Source organism: Xenopus laevis, chromosome 5S, assembly GCF_017654675.1.
Source record: "Xenopus laevis strain J_2021 chromosome 5S, Xenopus_laevis_v10.1, whole genome shotgun sequence".
Taxonomy (NCBI): domain Eukaryota; kingdom Metazoa; phylum Chordata; class Amphibia; order Anura; family Pipidae; genus Xenopus; species Xenopus laevis.
In genome coordinates, this window is record NC_054380.1 from 98,689,521 (window position 1) to 98,714,071 (window position 24,551).

The 24,551-nt window shown below is 41.9% G+C and overlaps 1 protein-coding gene across 1 annotated transcript in view; it reads left to right on the forward strand.

Moving 5' to 3' along the window:
• Positions 1–24,551, forward strand: part of slc7a14.S (solute carrier family 7 member 14 S homeolog) — a 56,960-nt gene that overhangs the window by 16,177 nt on the left and 16,232 nt on the right. Inside the window, exons 2-5 of the mRNA XM_018242233.2 lie at positions 14,456–14,927; positions 20,752–20,988; positions 22,004–22,218; positions 23,021–23,167. Coding sequence (XP_018097722.1) covers positions 14,624–14,927; positions 20,752–20,988; positions 22,004–22,218; positions 23,021–23,167 — 903 coding nt within the window. The 5' untranslated portion in view covers positions 14,456–14,623. The remainder of the gene's footprint in view (positions 1–14,455; positions 14,928–20,751; positions 20,989–22,003; positions 22,219–23,020; positions 23,168–24,551) is intronic.

The window sequence follows — 24,551 nt, forward strand, 5'->3', positions numbered from 1 at the left end:
AGCAATCTGTTGGCAGCGTTGAGACTAGGCAATTTAACACATGTGCCCTGCATGGCACATGTGTTAAATTTAATAGTCCAACGTTTTGTCTCCAAGTACCCAGGATTCCAGGACGTTCTCACCCAGTCCAGAAAGGTGTCGGCCCATTTCAGACGTTCCTACACAGCCATGGCACGCCTTGCTGACATTCAGCAGCGCTACAACATGCCAGTCAGGCGTTTGATTTCTGACAGCCAGACTCGCTGGAATTCAACGCTCCTTATGTTGGAACGTCTGCTGCAACAACAAAGGGCCGTCAACGAGTACCTTTTTGAACTGGGTGGTAGGACTGGATCTGCACAGCTGGGGATTTTTTTCCCCCGTTACTGGGTGCTTATGCGCGATGCCTGCAGGCTCATGCGACCTTTTGAAGAGGTGACAAATATGGTCAGTCGCACCGAAGGCACCATCAGCGACCTAATACCCTTCGCTTTCTTCCTGGAGCGTGCCGTGCGACGAGTGACAGATGAGGCTGTAGACCAGCGTGACGAGGAGCTGGAAGCGCACGATTTCTGGTCGGAATCACCAGAACGAACCCAGGCACCTGCTGCAACGCAGGGAGAGGTGCCAGAAGTGGAGTCAGAGGAGGAAGGTGGCTTTGTGGAGGAGGAGGACCAACAGGAGCAGGCTTCCCAGGGGGCTAGTGGTGACCTTTTGGGGACCCCTGGTCTTGTACGTGGCTGGGGGGAGGAGACCGTGGATGATGCAGTCCTTGATAATGAGGAAGCGGAGATGGATAGCTCTGCATCCAACCTTGTGAGAATGGGGTCTTTCATGCTGTCATGCCTGTTGAAGGACCCCCGTATCAAGAGGCTTAAGGAGAAGGACCTGTACTGGGTCGCAACGCTACTAGACCCTCGGTACAAGCATAAAGTGTCAGAAATGTTACCAACATACCACAAGTCCGAAAAGATGCGGCATTTACAAACCAGCCTGCAAAACATGTTGTACAATGCTTTTAAGGGTGATGTCACTTCAGGAACTCATCAACATTCCAGGGGCAGAGGTGCCAGTAATCCTGCCACGAGCACACCTGCAAGGACAAAGCCCTTTGGCCAGTCTGTAACGTCAGACATGCAAATGTTTTTCTGTCCAAGGCAGCGCCACAACCCTTCTGGATCCACCCTCAAAGAACGCCTCGACCGGCAGGTAGCGGACTACCTGGCATTAACTGCAGATATCGACACTCTGAGGAGCGATGAACCCCTGGACTACTGGGTGCGCAGGCTTGATCTGTGGCCAGAGCTGTCACAATTTGCCATGAACCTCTTGTCTTGCCCAGCCTCAAGTGTGCTCTCAGAAAGGACCTTCAGTGCAGCAGGAGGGATTGTAACTGAGAAGAGAACTCGCCTAGGTCACAAAAGTGTCGATTACCTGACCTTTATTAAAATGAATGAGGGGTGGATCTCGGAGGGTTACTGCACGCCGGAAGACTTGTTCTGACTTCTATGCAGCTGTCCTTCTCTTCAAGCCTCATGACTCCACACACAGCTGTCCTTTAGCGTCCTCCTCCTCCCTCCGCCACCGTTACAAACTAGGGTGCAAACCCTACTGGTTTAATTTTTTCTGGCCTCTGTGCTTCAGTGGCTGCAACCAAAAAAACTGGGCAAACAATGTCTACAAGGTCAACGTATGGCAAAAAATGACTATTTTCAGCATTTATATGGCATAATTTTTCTGGCCTCTGTGCTTCAGTGGCTGCAACCAAAAAAATTTATATTTTCAGCATTTATATGGCATAATTTTTCTGGCAACTGTGCTTCAGTGGCTGCGACCAAAAAAATGCATATTTTCTGCATTTATATGGCATAATTTTTCTGGCCTCTGTGCTTCAGTGGCTGCAACCAAAAAAATTTATATTTTCAGCATTTATATGGCATAATTTTTCTGGCCTCTGTGCTTCAGTGGCTGCAACCAAAAAAATGCATATTTTCAGCATTTATATGGCATAATTTTTCTGGCAACTGTGCTTCAGTGGCTGCGACCAAAAAAATGCATATTTTCAGCATTTATATGGCATAATTTTTCTGGCCTCTGTGCTTCAGTGGCTGCAACCAAAAAAATTTATATTTTCAGCATTTATATGGCATAATTTTTCTGGCCTCTGTGCTTCAGTGGCTGCAACCAAAAAAATGCATATTTTCAGCATTTATATGGCATAATTTTTCTGGCAACTGTGCTTCAGTGGCTGCGACCAAAAAAATGACTATTTTCAGCATTTATATGGCATATTTTTTCTGGCCTCTGTGCTTCAGTGGCTGCGGCCAAAAAAACTGGGCAAACAATGCCTACAAGGTCAACGACGTTGACCTTGTAGGCATTGTTTGCCCAGTTTTTTTGGCCGCAGCCACTGAAGCACAGAGGCCAGAAAAAATATGCCATATAAATGCTGAAAATAGTCATTTTTTGCCATACGTTGACTCAACGTATATGGCAAAAAATTACTATTTTCAGCATTTATATGGCATATTTTTTCTGGCAACTGTGCTTCAGTGGCTGCGACCAAAAAAACTGGGCAAACAATGCCTACAAGGTCAACGTATGGCAAAAAATGACTATTTTCAGCATTTATATGGCATATTTTTTCTGGCAACTGTGCTTCAGTGGCTGCAACCAAAAAAACTGGGCAAACAATGTCTACAAGGTCAACGTATGGCGAAAAATTACTATTTTCAGCATTTATATGGCATATTTTTTATGGCAACTGTGCTTCAGTGGCTGCGTCCAAAAAAACTGGGCAAACAATGCCTACAAGGTCAACGTATGGCAGTTGTTTAAAGAGAACAGTAGATTACTAGCCAGCAAAGCTACCTAAGCTAAAATGTCCCTCAAATCCCTGCAGACTTCTGTCCCTCCAATACAGAGCAGTATCAAGCAGATTACTAGCCAGCAAACTTACTATCATCTGTCCCTGAAATCACTAACAGCTCTCCCCCTACACTATCTCTTCCAAGCACACACAGGCAGATTTTTCAGATACATTTTTGCCCTTGATCCCCCTCTGGCATGCCACTGTCCAGGTTGTTGCACCCTTTAAACAACTTTAAAATCATTTTTCTGGCCAGAAATGTCTTTTCTAGATGTTAAAGTTCGCCTTCCCATTGAAGTCTATGGGGTTCGCGAACCGTTCGCGAACCGCTCGCATTTTTGCGCAAGTTCGCGAATATGTTCGCGAACTTTTTTTCCGACGTTCGCTACATCCCTACTTCTGAACTGCTCTACCTGCCACTAGTTCTGTGAAGCTAAAACACTGCCTTTTGTTCCCTTCAGTAAAGTGAGAATTAGTCATCATTAGCCAATTGGCCCAATAGCATGTGTCTATTTAGATGGCAAATGCAGAGAAAGACTAAATGCTTCTTTTCCTCTCTAACCTATGGTGTGAGGACCCCAACCCAGTGTAAATGGTTATACAGTATATAAACCACGCCTTTCTTTAAGTTTAACCTAAAGAACATCAAAAGGAATAGGTTAGATATTTAATTGCTTTAATTGTGTAAAAGCATAGGTTTTTCATCATATACGCATTAATCTATGGAAGACGTGTATAGATAAAAGGCCAGGAAGAATATAATTGGGCATTGGTTTTCAGACAACACATTTTTCTAAATCAAATCAATAACTTATTTACTTGTTTCAGAGAATGTGTTCTTTCTTCTAAAGCAAGACCTGGTGATAAATTCTCAGTGTCATAATGGTTTCATTTAGTCGCTTCATGGAATCCTGTTTTCATTTTTCTTGGGAATCCACAGCTGACTTAAAATGTTGAAATTAATTTTGAGGAACAAAGTCAAGAAATATAGATTTTAGGTAATCAAAAATAACTTTTGTAAAAAGTAAATAAACCATACACTAGAAAAGTAGCAGAGAAATGACTCAATGTCTAGATCAGTAATAATGAAAGGCTGTTAATATTCACATTAGGATCAAAACCTACTTTACATACCACCATTATGTAAATGCCACTCAGTGCTAGAAAAACAAAACAACTGTGTACCACCACTGCTTTTTTATATGTGAATACTATATATATAGAATAGCATTTTACTAAACCCTATTAGCACAGTACGATTGGACTTGGAGGGCTTTCAGGCCCCTTCATGCCTGCCCCTGAGGCGGGTAGCCTACGCGGACGATGTTATGGTCATTGTTTCATGTCCTGAGGAGGTGAGTTTATTGACTGATGCCATCGAAAGTTGCTCAGCGGCCTCTGGATCGCTGGTCAGCGCTGACAAGTCAGTAGTCTTCTGGACGGGGAGCCAGATTTCTCTCTTCCTGATTTCCAGCATGCCTCCAAAGAGATTAGCATCCTTGGGGTCAAATTTGGGAGGGAAGACAATGCCAGGCTCAATTGGGAGTCAAAATTGGATGTCGTGAATGGGAAAAAGTGGAAGCTGTCCTATAGGGAAAGGGTGAAGCTCATTAAAACCTACCTGGTCCCTGTACTTCTGTATGTGTCTTTTGTTTATCCTTTGCCAGAAGCTTTCTATGCGAGGATCCACAGCCTATTTTTCCAGATGCTCTGGGGGAACAGGCTAAACCATGTAAAAAGAGGGATTATTTACCTGCGGACAAAAGTGGGAGGGTTGGACATGTTGTGTCCAGTGGCCTTCTTTGGCACCATCTTCCTAAAGGTTAACTTTGGGCATCTGGGTCAAAGAACTGATTTTCCGTGGGAAGGCAGTGTCAGGGCCTGGGTATTACCTTTTTTGGTCAGGAGCTTGCGCTTCCTCAATAGCAAAAGGCTGCCACTCAAGCTATTTGACCTATCCTGGCTCTCCCTTCAGGGAAAGCTCTTAATCAGGGAGAATGTCAAGTATTTGTCGAAACTGCCCCTGGCGGTGTGGTGTGGAGGAGACCCAGGAGCATTTTCTGCAGCATTGTCCCTTGGCAAAGAGGGTGCGTTCTCAGGTCTCCCAAGCTCTAAATGCTCCGCTCCTGCACACCCTGGGCTATGCTGAAGTGGACTATGGAGTGTCAGCCAGACAGCGCAGTCACGACCACGAGACGCTGTACCTGGTGATCACAGTATATAAGTACCATCTATGGCACGGGCGATGTCGTTATACTTTTGGTTCAGATGTGACTCCTGAGAGCATTGTTAAATCCATCATGGGAGAGTTATGGTATATAAAATCTTTAGAGTCAGCTCACTCCTGGGACACTGATTCATTATGGAGGGGCTTTACTCTGTAGCCATCGAGCCATGGCAGTTTTCTTTCTATAAGGAATCTCTTTTATTATTGCTGTCATATTTTTATTTCAAGAACATGATTCTTTTGTGTTTTTTTTTTTGTGGTGAGCTCTGGATATTTTGGTTTGGTGGAGGGGAATGGAAGCCAGATTGGACAGAGATAAGACTTTTAAACTGGCTATCCATTGGGTGTTGTTGGAGTTGGTGAGGGTGTGGTGAGGGGAGGCGGTCAATATGGACAAAGGGGTGGGCTTTGATAGTTGTCCGTCCTCATATGGGTGGAATGGGGAGGGAGTCTTCTGGTGGTGGGTATCTTAAGTGGACTTATTTTAACCTGTCATTAATTTTATGGTCATTTAAGAATTGTATTATGGTTTGTTTCTTTATTGTAAGCATTTATTTAATAAAAAAATACCTATTAGCACAGTACGGCCAAATCACATATGATTTCACTTGTGAGTGCCCAAAGATTGATACAATACAGGGTTAGCTTAAAGCAAAGCCCATTAAAGATGTTGCCCAAAGTACAACATAGAAGTAAACGTTTAACAGCAGCAGGGAAGTAATCAACAGTAAATTAATCAGTTTCACATTGTCAGTTAAATGGATGGCAACTTGAGTAATTAGACAACCACCATAATAAGCTCAAACCTCAGCACTAGGTTTCGAGTGGCTTATTGTTCTGGCCTATCACTTGGCAACCTACAGCCTTGCCCAAATCTAGTACTGAGGCAGGTAGTTTGCTCAAACTCACCTCCAGGCACAGTGATTCCTTAAAGGGCATGTAAAGTCTAAAATAGAATAAGGCTAGAAATTCTGTATTTTGTATACTAAACATAAACATGAACTTACTGCACCACAAGCCTAATGAAACAAATAATTTATACTTTCAAAGGTGGCTACAGGGGGTCACCATCTTTTAATTTTGTTAAACATCTTTGCAAGACTAAGACTGTGCACATGTTCAGTGTGGTCTGGGCTGCTTAGGGATCATCATAAACAAAGCTGCTTGACTTCTGCATGGCTGGGAAGTAAGGCGGGGGCTCCCCCTGTTCCTGTATGATTGTTTCCCTGCAGAGCAGTTAGGGACCATCTGACAATTCCTTTCCACAGCAGTAAATGAAGGGCGAATTTCACTGCATACAGTCAGGCAAGATGTCAGGCTTACCGTCTGATCCAACGAGGAAGGAGCCGGAACTTGTAGCGTACGAACCCACAAGCGCCTCGCACAACACTAACCCACCTGGAGTGGAACAGGGAGAAGTGAAGTGACGAGTAGCCAATGAGACTAACCGAAGCGAAGTACAGAGGGTTCAGGCAAAGCGAAGTCAGACAGGCCGAGGTCGGGGCAGGCAGCGAAGAGTCGTAACGAAGTCAGGCAAGAAGATCAAGGCAGGCGGCAATAGGCAATCCGGGAACAGGCTGAGGTCAAACACAAAAGATCAGTAGAATTCAATGCTAGGGTTTCAGTCAAACAACCTAATAACCAGGCAAAGAGTCACAGTTCAAGTTAGGATTAAATAGCGCTTATTTGGCGCCAAACTGGCGTCATCACACTGGCGTTGCACAGCTGACGTCAGTGCGTCCGTCATCGGCGTCCGTCGCTGACGCCCATGCGTCGGCGACCGTCGCCGGCGCCTTCGCGCCGGCGTCCGTCGCCGGCGTCCAACGCTGCGCACCGACGCGCATCAGTTCCCCGATGGGCGCGCCTGCGCCTGCGCCGGAAAGGACGTGACAGCAGATCCTTACATTGCCCCCCGTCAAGGAGCGGCCTCAGGACGCAACTGGCAGAAGGTTTATCAGGGTAGCTCTTGTGAAAATTCTTCAATAGCTCAGCAGCATGAATGTTCGAAACTGGTTCCCAAGAATTCTCTTCCGGACCAAAGCCCTTCCAACTGACCAGATATTGCAGATGCTTGCCCCTAACACGGGAATCCAGGACCTTCTCAACCTCGAATTCCTCTTGACCGTCCACAACAACAGGAAGAGGAGGTGGAGTTGTACGGCCAGGAAAGTGAAATGTGGAGGCTGGTTTTAGTAGAGCAGAATGAAAAACTGGATGAATACGCCAGGTAGCTGGGAGTTTGAGTTGAAAGGCCACAGGATTAATCTGCCGAGTAATAAGAAAAGGACCCAAGAACCGTTGGCCCAACTTCTTACTGGGGCAAGACAACTTGAGATTAATAGTAGATAACCAAACGCGGTCCCCCACCTTAAACTCTGGATCACTTCTTCGCTTCTTGTCTGCATAGCTCTTGAAATTCTGTTGCGCTCTCCTCATGTTCCTCTGGAGTTTCAAAAAATTATCCGCCAGGAAGTTTAACCGATCCTTGACTGCAGGAACAAGAATATCGGAAACAATGGAAGAAGGGAAGGTGACAGGATGTAGACCGTAATTTGCGAAGAAGGGGGACTGATTGATTGAGGAATGTTGGGCATTATTATAGGCAAATTCCGCAAGAGGAAGGAGATTAACCCAATCATCCTGGAGATACGATGAGTAACATCTCAGATACTGCTCAAGAGTCTGATTTGTTCGCTCCGTCTGGCCATTGGTTTGAGGATGAAAAGCCGATGAAAGTGACACAGAAATTTTAAGAGCACCACATAAAGCTTTCCAAAATTGAGATGTAAACTGTGGACCACGATCGGATACTACCTCATCTGGAAGGCCATGAAGTCTTACTACTTCCTTGATAAAACAATCAGCTGTCTCAGGGGCAGAAGGAAGTCCAGGCAGGGATTTAAAATGAGCCATCTTGGTCAGGCGGTCAATGAAAACAACAATAGCGGAGCAATCAGAGGAGGGTGGTAAGTCAGAAATAAAGTCCATAGACACTGAGCCCCAAGGACGAGAAGGAACTGGAAGGGGTTGCAGGAGGCCAATAGGACAAACATGAGAATCCTTGGACCTGGTACAGACTTCACAGGAAGAGACAAATTTCGAACAGTCCTTAGTCATCCCAGGCCACCAAAACAGTCTTTTAGCAGAAATAATAGTCTTCTTAATACCTGGGTGACCTGCCAGTTTAGAATCGTGAATGCTCTTAAGAACCTCCAACCGCATCTGTTCAGGAACAAAGATTTTCCCTTCGTGAAGAAGAAACCCTTCTTTGGGCACGAGAGAGGGTTCACAAACAGTTCTAGATGCATCTTTAATTTGATCCACAAGAACAGACTGTAATAAAAGAAAGTTATTTGAGTTTAGAATTGTCTCAGGAGAAGAGAGAATCTCATCGTCAGAGGAGAACATGCGGGAAAGAGCATCTGCCTTGACATTCTTTGACCCGGGCCGGTAGGTGAGGTGGAAGTTAAATCGCATGAAGAAAAGGGCCCATCTTGCTTGTCTAGGTCTTAGTCTCTTGGCGGAACGCAGGTACTCCAAATTCCTATGATCAGTAACGATGAGAATTGGGTGTTTGGACCCTTCGAGGAGATACCTCCACTCTTCTAATGCCAGTTTAATAGCAAGTAATTCACGATCTGCCACATCATAGTTACATTCACATTTAGTCAATTTACGTGAAAAGAAAGCAACTGGATGGAGTTCTTCTTGAATCCCAGACCTCTGTGATAAGACAGCGCCCACAGCATTTTCCGAGGCATCGACCTCTAACGTAAATGGAAGAGCCAAGTCTGGATGACGAAGAATTGGAGCCGACGTGAAGAGTTTCTTTCAATCTCTCAAAAGCCATCTGAGCCTCTGGTGACCAAGAGAATCTTTGATTACAACGTGTGAGTTCCGTTATTGGTAAAATAATTCGAGAAAAATTCTTAATGAATTTCCTATAAAAGTTTGCGAATCCAATGAAGCGTTGAACAGCTTTCTTAGAGGAGGGAATCGGCCAATCAATAATTGCAGAGATCTTCTTAGAATCCATTTGACTTCCTAAAGGGGAAATAAAAAATCCCAAAAAGTCCACAGATGTCTGTTCAAAAACACATTTCTCGACCTTGGCATAGAGCTGGTGAGTACGGAGGCGGGCAAGAACTTTCTTCACATGTAATCTATGCTCTTCCAAAGAATTAGAAAAAATTAGAATATCGTCCAGATAAATGATGACGAAAATATCAAGAAAGTCTCGAAAGACATCGTTGACAAAATGCTGGAACGTTGCGGGGGCATTACAAAGTCCGAATGGCATGACGAGATATTCAAAGTGACCATAACGGGTACGGAACGCCGTCTTCCATTCGTCCCCTTCCCGAATTCTAACTAAGTTATAGGCCCCTCGAAGATCAAGCTTAGAGAAAATCTTGGCCTCCTTAAATCGTTGGAACAACTCTGGAATAAGAGGAAGAGGGTAACGATTCTTGACCGTGATCTTATTTAAGTCTCTATAATCGATACACGGTCTCAAAGAACGATCTTTCTTTCAACAAAGAATATCCCAGCTCCGGCAGGAGAAGAAGATTGTCGGATAAATCCCTTGGCTAAATTTTCATCTAAATAACTGCGTAATTCCAAGAGTTCAGGCTCAGTTAAAGGATAAATACGTCCAAAGGGGATTTGAGCTCCTGGAAGAAGATTAATGGGACAATCATAAATGCGATGGGGTGGAAGCCTATCGGCCCCCTCTCTTGTTGAAGACATCAGAGAATTCCCAATACGCCAGAGGAAGTAGATCATGAATTTCAGAAGAAGGAGAAAGGGAACAAACCTTGATTGAAGAAGACGCATTCTCTAATGTACATTTAGAAAGGCACAATTCAGAAGAAAATGTTACACCGCCCGTGGCCCAATTGATAAAAGGATTATGTCTCTGTAGCCAGGGTAACCCTAAAATGATAGGGAATAATGGAGACGTCACCACATCAAAATTCATTACTTCAGCATGAATTTTATTAATTACAACAAAAAGTGCAGCAGTCTCTTGAACCACAGGACCCGAAGTGATTAGTGAACCATCCGCCACACGAAGTGCTATGGGGTTCTTCTTGGATTGGAGAGGAATTTGGAACTGAAGAGCAACTTCTCGGTCCAAGAAGCACCCACTTGCCCCGGAATCAAGTATTGCCTGGAGATCCACCACCTTGTCTCCCCACTGCAAGGATAGAGAAATTGTGAGTAGAGACACAGAAAAGTTGCAACTATTAGAGTCTTTTTCATAAGTCTCCTTACCCGAGGGACGGGTCGGACAATTCCGAAGAAGATGGCCCGCTTGACCACAGTATAGGCAAAGATTAAGCCTGCGGCGTCGGAGACGTTCTTCAGGGGTTAAAGCAGACCTAATGGCTCCAATCTGCATCGGCTCTGGGGCAGTACTGATAGTGGCTGTAGGGACCGTAGATGACATCATAGGAGGCATACGGATCGGAGGTGGAGCAGAAGGTAAGAGCCAAGTAGGTGACACAAGACCAGCCTTTTCAGCCTTTTCCTCCTCCCTACGTTCTCTCAGTCTTTGATCCAACTGAATGGATATAAGGATAAGCTCTTCCAAGGTGTCAGGAATGCCTATACGGGCCAACTCATTCTTTAATTCAGCCGAAAGGCCCAGACGATAGCGGTTCTTCAGAGCTGCAGGATTCCATTCCGTATCCTCAGCCCACTGGCGAAACTCCAGAGTGTAGTCCTCGACAGGACGGGTACCTTGCTTCAGGGCATGCAAGGCGGCTTCGGCAGTAGAGGTTCTGTGTGGGTCATCATAGACCACTGCCATGGCATCAAAGAAAGAGTCCACTGTGGCCAAAACAGGACTTTGCCGATCCAACAGACGGAAGGCCCACGTCTGGGGCTCGCCAGTCAGGAAGGAAATGACAACCCCCACTCGTGTCTGTTCATTTGGATAGGTGTGGGGTTTAAGCGAAAATAACAACTTGCAGCTGCTCCTGAAATTGCGAAATAACTTCCGGTCCCCAGCAAACTTTTCAGGGAAAGCGACTTTCGGCTCCGAAATTTCGGAAGTGATCACCTGTACTTCAGCTGGAGCAGAAGAAGAGGATGCTGCATCGGAGGAAGGGGTTGCAGCCGGAGGATGTGCTCTGACGTGTTCCTGAAGCTGGGCGTAACCGCTCTGTAGCTCTCGAACGGCTTGAGTTAAAGATGACAGTTGTTGCGTCAGGACAGCAAATGGAGAAGCCCCTTCAGTTGGATCCATGGCCTGGTTATACTGTCAGGCTTACCGTCTGATCCAACGAGGAAGGAGCCGGAACTTGTAGCGTACGAACCCACAAGCGCCTCGCACAACACTAACCCACCTGGAGTGGAACAGGGAGAAGTGAAGTGACGAGTAGCCAATGAGACTAACCGAAGCGAAGTACAGAGGGTTCAGGCAAAGCGAAGTCAGACAGGCCGAGGTCGGGGCAGGCAGCGAAGAGTCGTAACGAAGTCAGGCAAGAAGATCAAGGCAGGCGGCAATAGGCAATCCGGGAACAGGCTGAGGTCAAACACAAAAGATCAGTAGAATTCAATGCTAGGGTTTCAGTCAAACAACCTAATAACCAGGCAAAGAGTCACAGTTCAAGTTAGGATTAAATAGCGCTTATTTGGCGCCAAACTGGCGTCATCACGCTGGCGTCGCACAGCTGACGTCAGTGCGTCCGTCATCGGCGTCCGTCGCTGACGCCCATGCGTCGGCGACCGTCGCCGGCGTCCAACGCTGCGCACCGACGCGCATCGGTTCCCCTAGGGGCGCGCCTGCGCCTGCGCCGGAAAGGACGTGACAGCAGATCCTTACACAAGACTGACAGTTCGGGGAGATTAGTCACCTGAAGAAGAAGCGATTTGTCGCTGGGCGACTAATCACCGACTAATCACCCAAAACAGCAGCGTGTGCCCTGGCCTATAGGGTAAAGATACACCAGGCTACCTGTTACCGATAATTGTCTCTACATGTGTTTTAGCAGAGGCAGTTTTCAGTATTGTCTATGGCAGGGTACTTTCTAGCTCTTTGTTGTCATGACAAGTAGTTGCTACTAGTAGTGTTTGTCATCATAAAGCTTTCCCCTCGGCAATAATGTGAATCGTACTCATATGTTTTGCGTCGGTCTCCAAAAATTGCTTGAAGTTGCCTTGAGATGAACTTCAAGCAATAGCTTTTCCCTGAAACACCTTTGTTAAGCTGGCCAAAGATGTTGAGATTTTTAAAAGATCCGATTGTCATTGTGAGACCGCGATTATCTCGGAATGATCGTACGATCGTACGAATTGTCCATCAACTAAAAAGACCAATTTGCCAGGAAAACAAAGGGGAGCTGCCTGCTTGGCCCTGCAAACATAGATAGATTGCACTGGGACCGACAAAGATTTTTTGACCTGGCCGATCAATTTCCTGACAGATGTCGGCCGAAAATTTGTAAGATGTACGATCGTTCGAATCCCACTAACCGCATGATAATTTCAAAGGATTGGCCGTACTTCGCTAAAATCGTTCATTCGGCAAGAGAAATCTTTGCGTCTATGGGGACCTTTAGTCCCTGTTAAGGTCCCCATAGACGCAACGATTTCTCTTGCTGAATGACCGATTTTAGCGAAAGCCTGACCAATCCTTCGAAACATCTTACGATTTTTCGGCCGTCATCTGTCAGAAAATTTATCGGCCAGGTTAGAAAATCTTTATCAGTCCCAGTGCAATCTATCTATGTCTGCAGGGACAAGCAGGCAGCTCCCCTTTGTTTTCCTGGCAATATAGCCTGAAATGGTCTTTTTAGTTGATGGACAATTCGTATGATCGTACGATCGTTTCGCGATAATCGTGGTCTCACGATGACGATTGGATCTTTTAAAAATCTTTACATCTATGGCCAGCTTTACTGGATCTCACATAGATGCAGGCACACATTATTGGCTAGGGCAGTCTAGTAAGATGTTCCCTGGGGAGATTTAATTTACTGTGTGAGAGTGATAAGAAAAGTAAACAAAATCAGTATGAGTAAGAAAAGCAAACATATAAATTCTATAAAAACACAAGCTTTACAAAGGAAAAAGAAAATTAAAAATAAACAATGTAGAAAAATTCATTGCTCCAGTGTAAAATATGCACCTCAACATAACTTTAAAATTAAAATTATTATCGAACAACACTATATATTTATTTTAATTGACATATGACAGATTTACTTTTTTCAGTGTGATTTTTCAAATTGGGGAACTTTTTATGGATAAAGATGCCTCTTTTAAGAAAAGTGCAAAACAAAGATTGCTCGAGACTCTGAAATCTGTGCATTTAATTCAAAATCTAAATTGCTTTTAAAATATAAACCTGCTTTATTACAAGGTTTAGAAACGTAAAAGAAATATATATGTTACTGTATATACAGTGCTAAATTGTAAGACTGTGAACCACAGACGCTCGGTTACCTCTAAGCACTTTTTACAACTGGCAATAATGGGATGAGAATAATCTGAATTCTTCTTCTCAGAGTATTGTATTAAAAACCGTCAACTGATGCTTGAATATAAAATATTTCAGCTTATGTGACTGCTGCATCAAGACCTTCTGTTTAGTTCACGCACACTTTTGGTCCCAGTTGTACTACTGAGATGCCAAATGGAAACCCTTATGGAAACGATGGTACATGTAACAGAGTTGCACAAATATGGATGTGACATTTACAAACCTACTTATGGCTCCTATTTCTGATTTGTATCAGTTGTGTCTAAGCAGCAATTCCCCAGATAACTCACAATGTATAGGTAGCACCAGGACTAGTAACACATAGCCACCAATTAGCAAGCAGAATTGACTGGTGGTTGCTTGCTGTGGGTTACTGGGTTTGGTGCAAAATTGTAACTTTCATTTTATGGTCCAATTATTTACTTACTAGTATAAATAAACATTCATTATATTTAATATAAATATTACCAAGTATTATTAACTTTACTTCTTTACACCAGTTTTTTTATTGTCAAGTATTTATTACATGTACCACTGTAGCGCATGTAGCAGTTGCAGGTGAGGACGTAGCATGGGTTGGGGGCTGAATTAAAGTTTTGATTCCAATAAGGGAGAGGGCTATGGGTTTGGGTGGTTGGTTGGCTGGTGAACTGGGGATGGACATTCAGGCAATATAAAATGTGACATACCAAAATTGTAATACAGACTTATAAACTTTCCAGAGGGGGAGGTCCTCCATCATCTATTCCACTATATAAGATTCTTAGGAGAGAAAATAGAATTTGCTTTTAAAGAAATACATTCCCAAAAACCTAAGCTGAAAACCTTTATTCTGTATTGTTATGTACATATGTTATGTTCTGTCATCATGGTTTTTTTTTTGTTACAGTTTTTCAAGTACTAACTGAAGAGGGAGAAGGGATTTTAAATCATGTGGCATTTCATTAAATTATAAAAACAAGTGATACAATTGAACATAAACTATTTAACTGAATGCTAGGAGGAGCCTGCAGGAACCTGATCTTACCCTCAACATTTTTACTACACTGCTGAAATTATGAGTGGGTTCCTTCCCTACCTGGACCCACAGAGGATTCCGTGGAGAGCCACTGGGCATGCATTTGGTTCAAGGGTTTTACGCACCAAGCCGGTAGAGTCAATGCTGGAAGGCACTGCCGGAACTTCTGTCCATGGAACTAAACTGGCTAGGGTGCTGACTACGTTGGATCTGGTCTCACTTGGAGTTGGAAGTTGTGTTGGAACTGGAATGTATGTTGTCTCTGGAATGGTTGCTAAAGAAATGGCTGGACCGGGAGTAATTGTGTCATTCATTATTGCAGCAGTGGCATCAATCTTGTCTGGTAAGTGCTTTCTATCTTTCTCTACTTCAGTGCTCTAAAATGCATTCTTAAAATGCTAATTAACCTAAGAGAATGGACTTTAAGTTACATTACTTATAGTTAGATCTTCCACTTGTTTTTCAATAATGCAATAATACAATAATAATAATAATAATGATTCCTCCATTTCTTGTCTTTGTCTAAAGCAGAATAGACCAGTTAGGGCTATGGCCAACTACACTCACATTTTTAATACTTGTACAGGTATGGGATCTGTTATCCGAAAACCCGTTATCCTGAAAGTTATGAATTACAGAAAGGCTATCACCCATATTAATCAAATAATCCGAATCTTTAAAAATGATTTCAATGTTCTCTATAATAATAAAACACTAGCTTGTGATCCAGACTAAGATATACTGTAATTAATCATTATTGAAGGCAAAACCAGCCTTTTGGGTTTATTTAATGTTTACATGATATTGTAGTATACTTAAGGTACGAAGATCCAAATTATGGAAAGATCTGTTATCTGGAAAACTCCAGGTCCAGAGCATTCTGGATAACAGGTCCCATACCTGTAGTAGTATAGCAAAACACTGTAACTTGCTGCAGGTTACCTCCCAATAGGGTGCATTACAAATAGCCATGTAGCTTTATTTTTTGTGGTTTTTCTGTGCTAGCACCCTGGACCACCTCCAGAGCCAAAAATGTTGAGCATGGATAGGGGGTGGTGGCAGCAGCAAGCCACCTAAGGAGGCAAAGGGGCTAGGATCTCCCCTGTAACATAGTAACATAGTAAGTAAGGTTGAAAAAAGACACATGTCCATCGAGTTCAACCTTTTTTTTTTCTTTTTTAACTACCTATCTGCCAGTTGATCCAGAGGAAGGCAAAAAAAACCCACCTGAAGCCTCTCCAATTTGCCCCAGAGGGGGAAAAAATTCCTTCCTGACTCCAAAATGGCAATTGGACTAGTCCCTGGATCAACTTGGACCATGAGCTATTTCCCATAACCCTGTATTCCCTTACTTGCGAAAAAGTTATCCAACCCCTTCTTAAAGCTATCTAATGTATCAGCCTGTACAACTGATTCAGGGAGAGAATTCCACATCTTCACAGCTCTCGCTGTAAAAAACCCCTTCCGAATATTTAGGCAGAACCTCTTTTCTTCTAATCGGAATGGGTGACCTCGTGTCAGCTGGAAAGACCTACTGGTAAATAAATCATGTTACTTTTTAATTTGCATTTAGGAGACAGCTAGGGGGCAAGTTAGGAGGTAGACAGGAGGGATTCTATGTGCCTTCCCCACATGCCTCTCATAAATACAGCACTGCCGAACGCAGGAGGTGATGTATCCATGGGCCTCTGAGCTCTGTTTTGGAGTTCTCAAAAACATGGTGGATTGCGTTCATTGTCTGCACTTTACACCCTACCCTGCATGTATTAAATGATCCTTAGAGTCTCTTTAAATGCATTCACATGAACTTGGAATTTTTTTTTTGTAAATAATAGTATTAATGTGTATATTGCACATTTGTGATATGGCAGAGGTGGCATCTATTCTTTTGTACAGTCAAAACTGTGTAAAAACTGCATGCACATTTTTGCTAGGAACATAGCATAAAATCAGCTTGTTTATTACAAATAGAACCGTTTCAGCAAATTACCTTCTTAGTCTGAAGTCCACACACTTGAGGGGAATGTTTAACCTCTTTCTTAGCTGTTTCTTTGTTTTTCGTGTTTGTACATGGACAGAAACTGGGTGTGCATCAAATCATTAATTGCATAGAGTGAAGGGGTCCAACATAGGCACAAGATGTGGTTTGAACTTTGTACCTATTAAGTGGTCAGGGATCTCTTACACCTAAGCTTGCTCTACTTTCCATTGCCTGGCACCTTTAAGACTGCTCAATGGATATGATGTGCTTAAAGAGAACCTTTAAACACAGATGGGTCTTCAATGAAAGTATATAGTAAGAAAAGAAGGAAAACAAGACTTACAATTGGTGGAACTCCATGACACTCCATTGAATGTGTCACCTTCAGTGTTTATGCAGCTTGGTGTAAATTGCCAATGTAATTACAGAAAATGTATGTTGCTTACCAGCTCAAAACCAAATTGGGAATGGAAGGACATTTAAGTCGTTATTATTTATAATACCCAATACATTGGTATTGGAGACATAAAATTAGCAAGCTGCTGTACTTTAGAACAGAGTTCCTCAAACCAGAATTCGGTTTCCTATGCCCTACTGTTTTATTCACAATAAGCTCCCTCATGTTACCAAACATTTAGGTTTTTTACTTTCCTTCTGCTTCAGAGAGTTACATGTGTGTGGAGTTGCCCTTACAGAAGAGCACATAAGGCTGACAGAATCTCTAAAATCTTCCAAGACTCCCTGTCATTACTTATAGGCGCCTAATATAACATTGTGGAGGCCAAAAAGAATTTGTTTTGACAGTATTCAATATATGCCACAAACAGAGGCAGAAATCAAAGAATAAGAGTCAGCTCTAAAACAGTGACCTTTATAATCATCTAGATTTCTTTCACCTGTCAAAATCTGCAACTCAGAGCTTCTGAATTATTCCATTCAGATGTTAAAATAAGATTTGATGTGCTTTTTTTCTTGCTGAATAAAATGTCTGCTCTTGAACTAGTGATGTGTTTTATTTGAGAATCACAGAAAATTACGGTTCCCAAATATCTGCAATTTCAGGATAAAGATATTAAGGCTCATCTATTTCTGCCCCTGCCACACGTTCAGGACGTAGAAATTCATTTTGAAAGTGCAGCAGAGGCAGTGCATCTCATTAGGATATAAAATCTTGCATCAGGAGCAGGGCGGAGCATCAAAAAATCGAGCGAAAATCCAAATTGTAAGATTTTTTCCACAAAATGTTCGATTTTGTCTGGGTTTTTCCCGAAAATCCTGAATTTTTCCAATTTTTGCCCGAAATAGTTCAGACTAAATCCAGCGCAGACCCCAGAAATTCCAAGTAGGATAGGGACCTCTCCCATTGACTTATATACAACCTCAGCAGGTCTTAGATGGTGGCTTTTCGGGTTCTATCTTTTTGCAGCCTCGTGGTATCATAAATCTCAAAAAATTCTAGTTTTTTTTTCCCCAATCAAAATTCGCATTTTAAAGTAACTCACTTTTTGGCATTTGGACACCCCCTAGGTGTGGTGTGACAGTATCATGAGCGGTTCAGATTATTGTGCTAAAGCATTTTGACCCAGCTCTGGCCAAGTCTGTATCTTAACATACCAGATATTAAGAGTGAAATGTATTTACAGTATATCCTAAATCCTTAGACCAGAATATTTTCATTTTGAATATGACAGATTGTTTATACATTATAAACTTGGAAAATCATTGACTTTTGTGTTAGTGAGAATGAGGAGCCTCAGATTTATGTTGCCAGACTGATAGTTACCAAGGCAATTTGTACATGTGAATTGATTTAGAGGGCTTTTTCAAAAAAGTCTTCATTTCAGTAGTTTTAGTAAACTCAAGTTAACAACCCATCTCACCAAAAACTGTGTTGATCAATGTACCAGTCAACAACACACCGAGGAAAGAATTGGAGCTCATTTACTAAACCGTGCAGTAACCATAACAATCAAGAGCTTCCATTATTCTTTCTTGCAGTAGATGATTTACAAATTGATCTAATGATCAGCTACTTGCTGATTGGCAGGTATTTTACCAGTGTTAGTAAACAAGGAAAGCCACACTCTGTGCAGGGGTACTTTAAACATTTTTAGGTGAGATGTCGGGGTGTGTGTTGTCTGCGAAGGGTGTTTGGTGAGAGGCGCCCACCAATGGGTTCTTTGACCAGTACCCACCAAGGCCTTAAAACACCCCTGGCTGTGCTGGAACTATTATTTGTACCCCATGGAAAAAACTGTACATGCAAAAAATAATGTATGTGTGAAATAGTTTGGGTGCAGGATTTCTACTTAAGTAGCCCGGAAGAAAAACTGAATGAGACCAAAGATTTCTTGGAGGGCAAATGATCTAGTATGTCAATATACAAATATTTCCTTTGAATGCCAGTTATTGTTTGCAGGTTTTTAGTTTAGTGTGTGGGAGAAGCAACAAAAAGATGTTCATGGTCACAATGTACTATATGTCATCAGTCTCTAGGCAACCCACTAAGATCTCTCTCCAAATGTGGCAGATTTCCTGCCTGATAGAACCAGTCTCTCTTAGTCAGCCAATCAATTTAATTGAAGATTAAACATATTGCTTCTCTTTATAATTACAGATTTCAGTTATAATCGGTAGCCGAAAAGAAACTGTGTTTGAAACCACTACTTAGAAGTGATCTAGAGGGTTGGATAAAATTGGCTTTTCTTTTCCACAGGGAACAGTAACCCATAGTCAACAGTTTCAATAAGTCTATTGAAGTTACTTAATATTGGTTCAGTTTAAATAAAATGAAATGTGAAATTATATCAATGCTGTTAAAGGTGGGTTGGATAAGACACAAAATAGGGAGACAAAGGCTGAAATGGGGGATGATTATATCCCCCTAACTTCCCATGACACCCCATATTATTGCTGCCTCTAGTCTTAGTTTTACTTAAAATATTATATTGTATCAGTTCTATCACATCTGTAGTGTGCCCAACATAATTTGAGTTTCACAGGCCCTTTTTAAGACACACATTTGATGCTCAAAATGTGTTGGACTACAATAAACTCGTACTTTAAGCTGTGATTCAGCTTTTGTCCTGTTCCCACTTTCTTGCACGATTTCCAGAGGGTAATTTGGGTGCCAGGGACTGGGAAACTAGTCTCAGCTATAAAGGAGAGGTTTAGCTTTGCCTGCACCTTTTCATCATTTATTTTGTATAGTCTTTGAATAACAGTAGAACCCACATTTTAATACCAGGGGATGTTAAATTGAGGTTTTACTGTACTCGTCTTCCAATACGGTTTCTTTCCAGCCTAAATCTGAAAATTCTCTATTGTTTTTGTGGGTCACTGATCCTAACAATCAAAAGAACAGGTTGCCTGTAAGGCCTTTCAAGCCTATAAGACTTTTCATCTTGCATTTTGATTTTAAATCTGCTCTCTGGCGGCTAGCATGATTAACACTTAGCAGTCAGATAAATCAAATTCAAAACCTGAGAGCTGCAGTACAAATAAAAATAAAAGGAAAGCACAGTAATTAAAACTGAAGACCAGTTGGAAGGCTTCAGCTGGTCAGGATGTAAGAATTTTAATGCATTGCTGCTTTATAATTCTCATTACTTCGCAGAAATTTCAAGTTCGTTCTTGATATCCACAGAATGTTCTGTAAGTGAATTACCTAATTCATGCAGTGAAACTCCAATATAACTCTGCAATATTACAGTCACCAGGTGACCCTCAGCTATTATTTCCCCTTGAGCAGCACTGGAAGGCTTGACGTCATTGTATATTTCTCAGAGTTGCAGTAACCGCATTGAACTCTTGCAAGAGTATGCTTTATCTGCACAACCATTCATTTTATTTGTGAGCAATACTGCCTTGCTCCAAGTCAGAACGTGACGATGGCTGGCTCCATATGGCACTCACATTTTTGTAACGAAATAGAAACTATTTGTAGCATTAAGTAGTTACAGATCCTTACAGTAGACTCAGTTACAACTTAGCAAATAGAACTGGGATGTGGGGATGTGCTACTAGTGATACTCCAGCAGCATCAATCAATCAATCAATCAATCATTCTGGAGCTGTCATTGGTTTACTCAGTGGAAAAATGTGCACAGAAAGATGAAGCAGCTAGTAAAATATTTAAATTCACTGTGCCAGCGCTCAATGTTTATATCTGTTTTTGTCTCTGTAGGTGTTTGCTATGCTGAATTTGGAGTGCGTGTACCGAAAACCTCAGGCTCTGCTTATACTTACAGCTATGTGACTGTGGGGGAATTTGTGGCTTTCTTTATTGGATGGAATTTATTATTAGAATATCTGATTGGTACAGCGTCAGGAGCCAGTGCTCTGAGCAGCATGTTTGATTCCCTGGCCAATCATACAATCAGCCACTGGATGATTACCAATGTGGGAACATTAAATGGACTGGGTAAGGAAAAAGAAGTCATCTTGTCCCAAGCTTCTTATGCATTTCTACTGTCATTTTCTTCCATGTAGCAAATAAAAACAAGAATATTATACACATAAATCAAGATCTACGGTACTTGATCTACTACTTTCAGCAGCCCAGTGACAGCTGAAGGCTATTGGGGGTTTCTGTCAGTTGTAGTTCAAAAACAGTTAAAAGTTAGGTATGTTTTTCCCTTCAGACTTCCCACTGAAGCACATTCATCTTTAACTCCGACCCTGCTTGAGAAGCAAGATTTCTGTTACATTCTTTGGGATTTATCAGTCAATATACCTTAGAGCAGAGTTCCGCAACCTTTTTATTTTTTTACCAGTGAGTCCCATTCAAATGTAAAAAAAAAGTTGGGGAGCAACACAAGCATGAAAAAGTTCCTGGGGCGCCAAATAAGGGCTGTAATTGTTTTGTTGGTAGACCCTATGTGGAATGGAGGCTTCCAGGAATGTCTTTTAAGCAGTAAACCTGGTTTTTATGCAACCAAATCTTGCCTCCAAGCCAGGAATGAAACAATAAGAATGTTTTAAGCCACTGGTTGACTCAAGAGTCTGGAGAGCTGTTATAATGGTAGCCACTAGTAAATGATTGCATATTAAGGACGATAAGCATCTATGTCAATGAAGAAGCCATAATCTGCAGTGATACATTCTACATAAGTAATATAATTAATTCCCAACTACTTTTCAGTAAAGTATGGGGGTTAGTCTCATTCCTTCTCTGAATATATAATTGGTCTCTGTTTGAGATTAATTAATTAAATTGCAAAACCAACTATACTGTCCAGAGAAACATCTCAGCCTCTAAAAATTTGTAACCACCATACAATAAGAGGCTCATTCTTCATTAATCACTACAATTGGCATACTAGGCCTTTTAAGAAGAGATGCTATAGCTTAGAAAACTTGATTGCTATTGTTGCTGCTGAAATGCCCCATACAATTTGTTGCGCATAACGTTACTCAATTTTCCTCTTTTTTTCTAGGCAAAGGAGAAGATTCCTATCCAGATTTTATAGCTTTGATTATTGCTATCATCGTGACAATTATTGTAGCTCTTGGGGTGAAAAACTCAGTTGGATTTAATAATGTGCTCAATGTTATTAACATCTTAGTGTGGATCTTTATTATGATAGCTGGTCTTTTTTATGTAAATGGGAAGAACTGGTCTGGAGATTTTCTCCCCTATGGATGGTCTGGGGTAGGTACTTTGTATTATTTATTTCTGTAATAAACTATTGTTTATACAACAAAAGCATTTTGTGTGGGTGGGTCACATGAATGAAGGCAGTAAAAAGGGGGCTTTATGACTATGCAATAGTGATTGGCGAATAAATCCACCTGGTGCGAATTCGCAGCAAATTTCTGCATTTCACCACCGACGAAACAATTTGCAAAACTCCTGCGAAAATTCACCTGTGTCAAAAAATTTTGCCGCACGTTCGAAGAGACGCTTGCCTGAAAATCGTTGCGCGGTAACACTATTCGGACGCCCGTTGACTTTAACACCGGCGTCAAAATTAACTCAAACGACTTTTCAGACTCACGTTCAAAATTCATGCTAAATTTCGAGAAATGGGAGAAATTGGCCCATCACTACTTTGCATCATTCTGCTTCTGTATGAGGAAGTTTTAGTAAAGTGAGTGATTCTACATTGGAGTATTTTCAATGGGCTGCCCTTATGTGCCCCAAATGACTCATTCAGAAAATTCCCTTGGCAGCTGCTTAAACAAACAGGGAGGCAGGCAGACGGTGATATGGAGCAGTTTCTGATGCCCATATTATTTCTTTGGGAAATCCCAGGTCACTACTCCTGTTAATGGCAGATTATCCCACATGAGAAGGAATATCAAACACAACTGAAAAGAACAGCAATAATCTGCCCTGTACTCTTCTGTTTCCTGACTCATTATTGCATTTCTGTGTATTGAGGCTACTAAATACTGTGCTATTATTTAATAGCTTTTTGATATCTTTTAATAGATTAGTTTTTGTTTTACAGGTGATGACGGGCGCAGCAACCTGCTTCTATGCCTTTATTGGCTTTGATATCATTGCTACCACCGGGGAAGAAGCCAAGAGTCCCAACACCTCTATCCCATATGCCATTACTGCTTCTTTAATCACCTGTTTAACTGCTTATGTGTCTGTAAGTATAGCACACTATTCTAGCTTTTTTTGTACTGTTAAAAAAAGACTGCTGTTTCTTTTTAAATCTGGGACCCCAAATGCTTGCTAAATTGTCCCATCTGTACAAAACAGAAAAGATGATGAACTGTCAGGTAAAATGTTTTATAAACTCATGGTTTGCAGTAATTACACTTTGAAAAAGTTCATATTTAACTTATTGCACAGTAAATTGCATTTAACTAGATTGCATTTTTAGTTTTGCCTTGGTTTGTGAGTATCTATATACTCCCATCTTAGTTATATAGCTGAGAAAGAAGCCAAACATGTATTGGATGGTAGTAGGGGTGAGAAGGAGGGTTATCCAGAATGCTCTGGACTTTTCTGTAATTTGGTTCTCTATACCTTAAGTCTGCTAAAAAAAATCTCTGAAGCATTAAATAACCCTAATAATAATACCACCAAAAATGATTCATTATATAGTAGCTGAGAACAATTTTTTTTTTCAATTTTTATTTTAAAAATGTTAATAATTTGCTGAAAATGGAGTCCATGGGAGATGGCCTTGCTGTAATTCAGAGCTTTCTGGATAATGGGTTTCTGGATAACAGTTTCCATACCTTTATAGGAAACAATGACAATATGAATAAAATAAGACAAAGCTACCAATAGAACTTTAGATAGCAAGTGACAGCTTAAAACCTGGTTTGTTAACATTGCATTGAGTTTTGCTGGAGACATTTGCTTGCTGCTTCGGAAACTCTTTACTGCAAATGCACATAGGCAGCCTTAGCCCAGTGCTGGAGATTAGCAAGTAATATATTGAATATAGTCAGGACAACAGCTGAGATCACTCAACTTATGATCCTTGCCAGGGTCGGATCGGATTTATACACAAGGTGCCGCTTGTCACCCCCTTGCCCCCATTTCTCCCTTCCTGCCTCCACCCTTCATATACACATGCATGTGCAAGCTTTATAACGTCATATCTGAGCACAGGGATTGGTTCATAGGAGTAAATCTCCCACCTGTCCCCAGTGCTTCCAAACCCATTGTGATGCAACTAGGTCACATACTGCCCCTAAAATTCTGCCGCTCTAGGCCTGGGCCTTTGTGGCCTTTCAAAAAATCAGGGCCTGACCCTTTCCCACCCTATGCATTCTGCTGCAGTGCTTGTAACTCATCATTATTATGCTTTCCATAATGATCTTCACCTTTTGGGTGGCTTTCCATTTGGTTTTAATAGCCCCTGGTTTTAGTATTTACCTGGGCAATTGCCTGATATGACATTAACCATCAAAAGCAAGGATATTTCATTGGTGCTAAATTATCTTATAATCACTTATAAAGGCATAGCTGACAGAAGTCATAATCATGTAACCAAGGCTTCCAGGAACAACTACTTT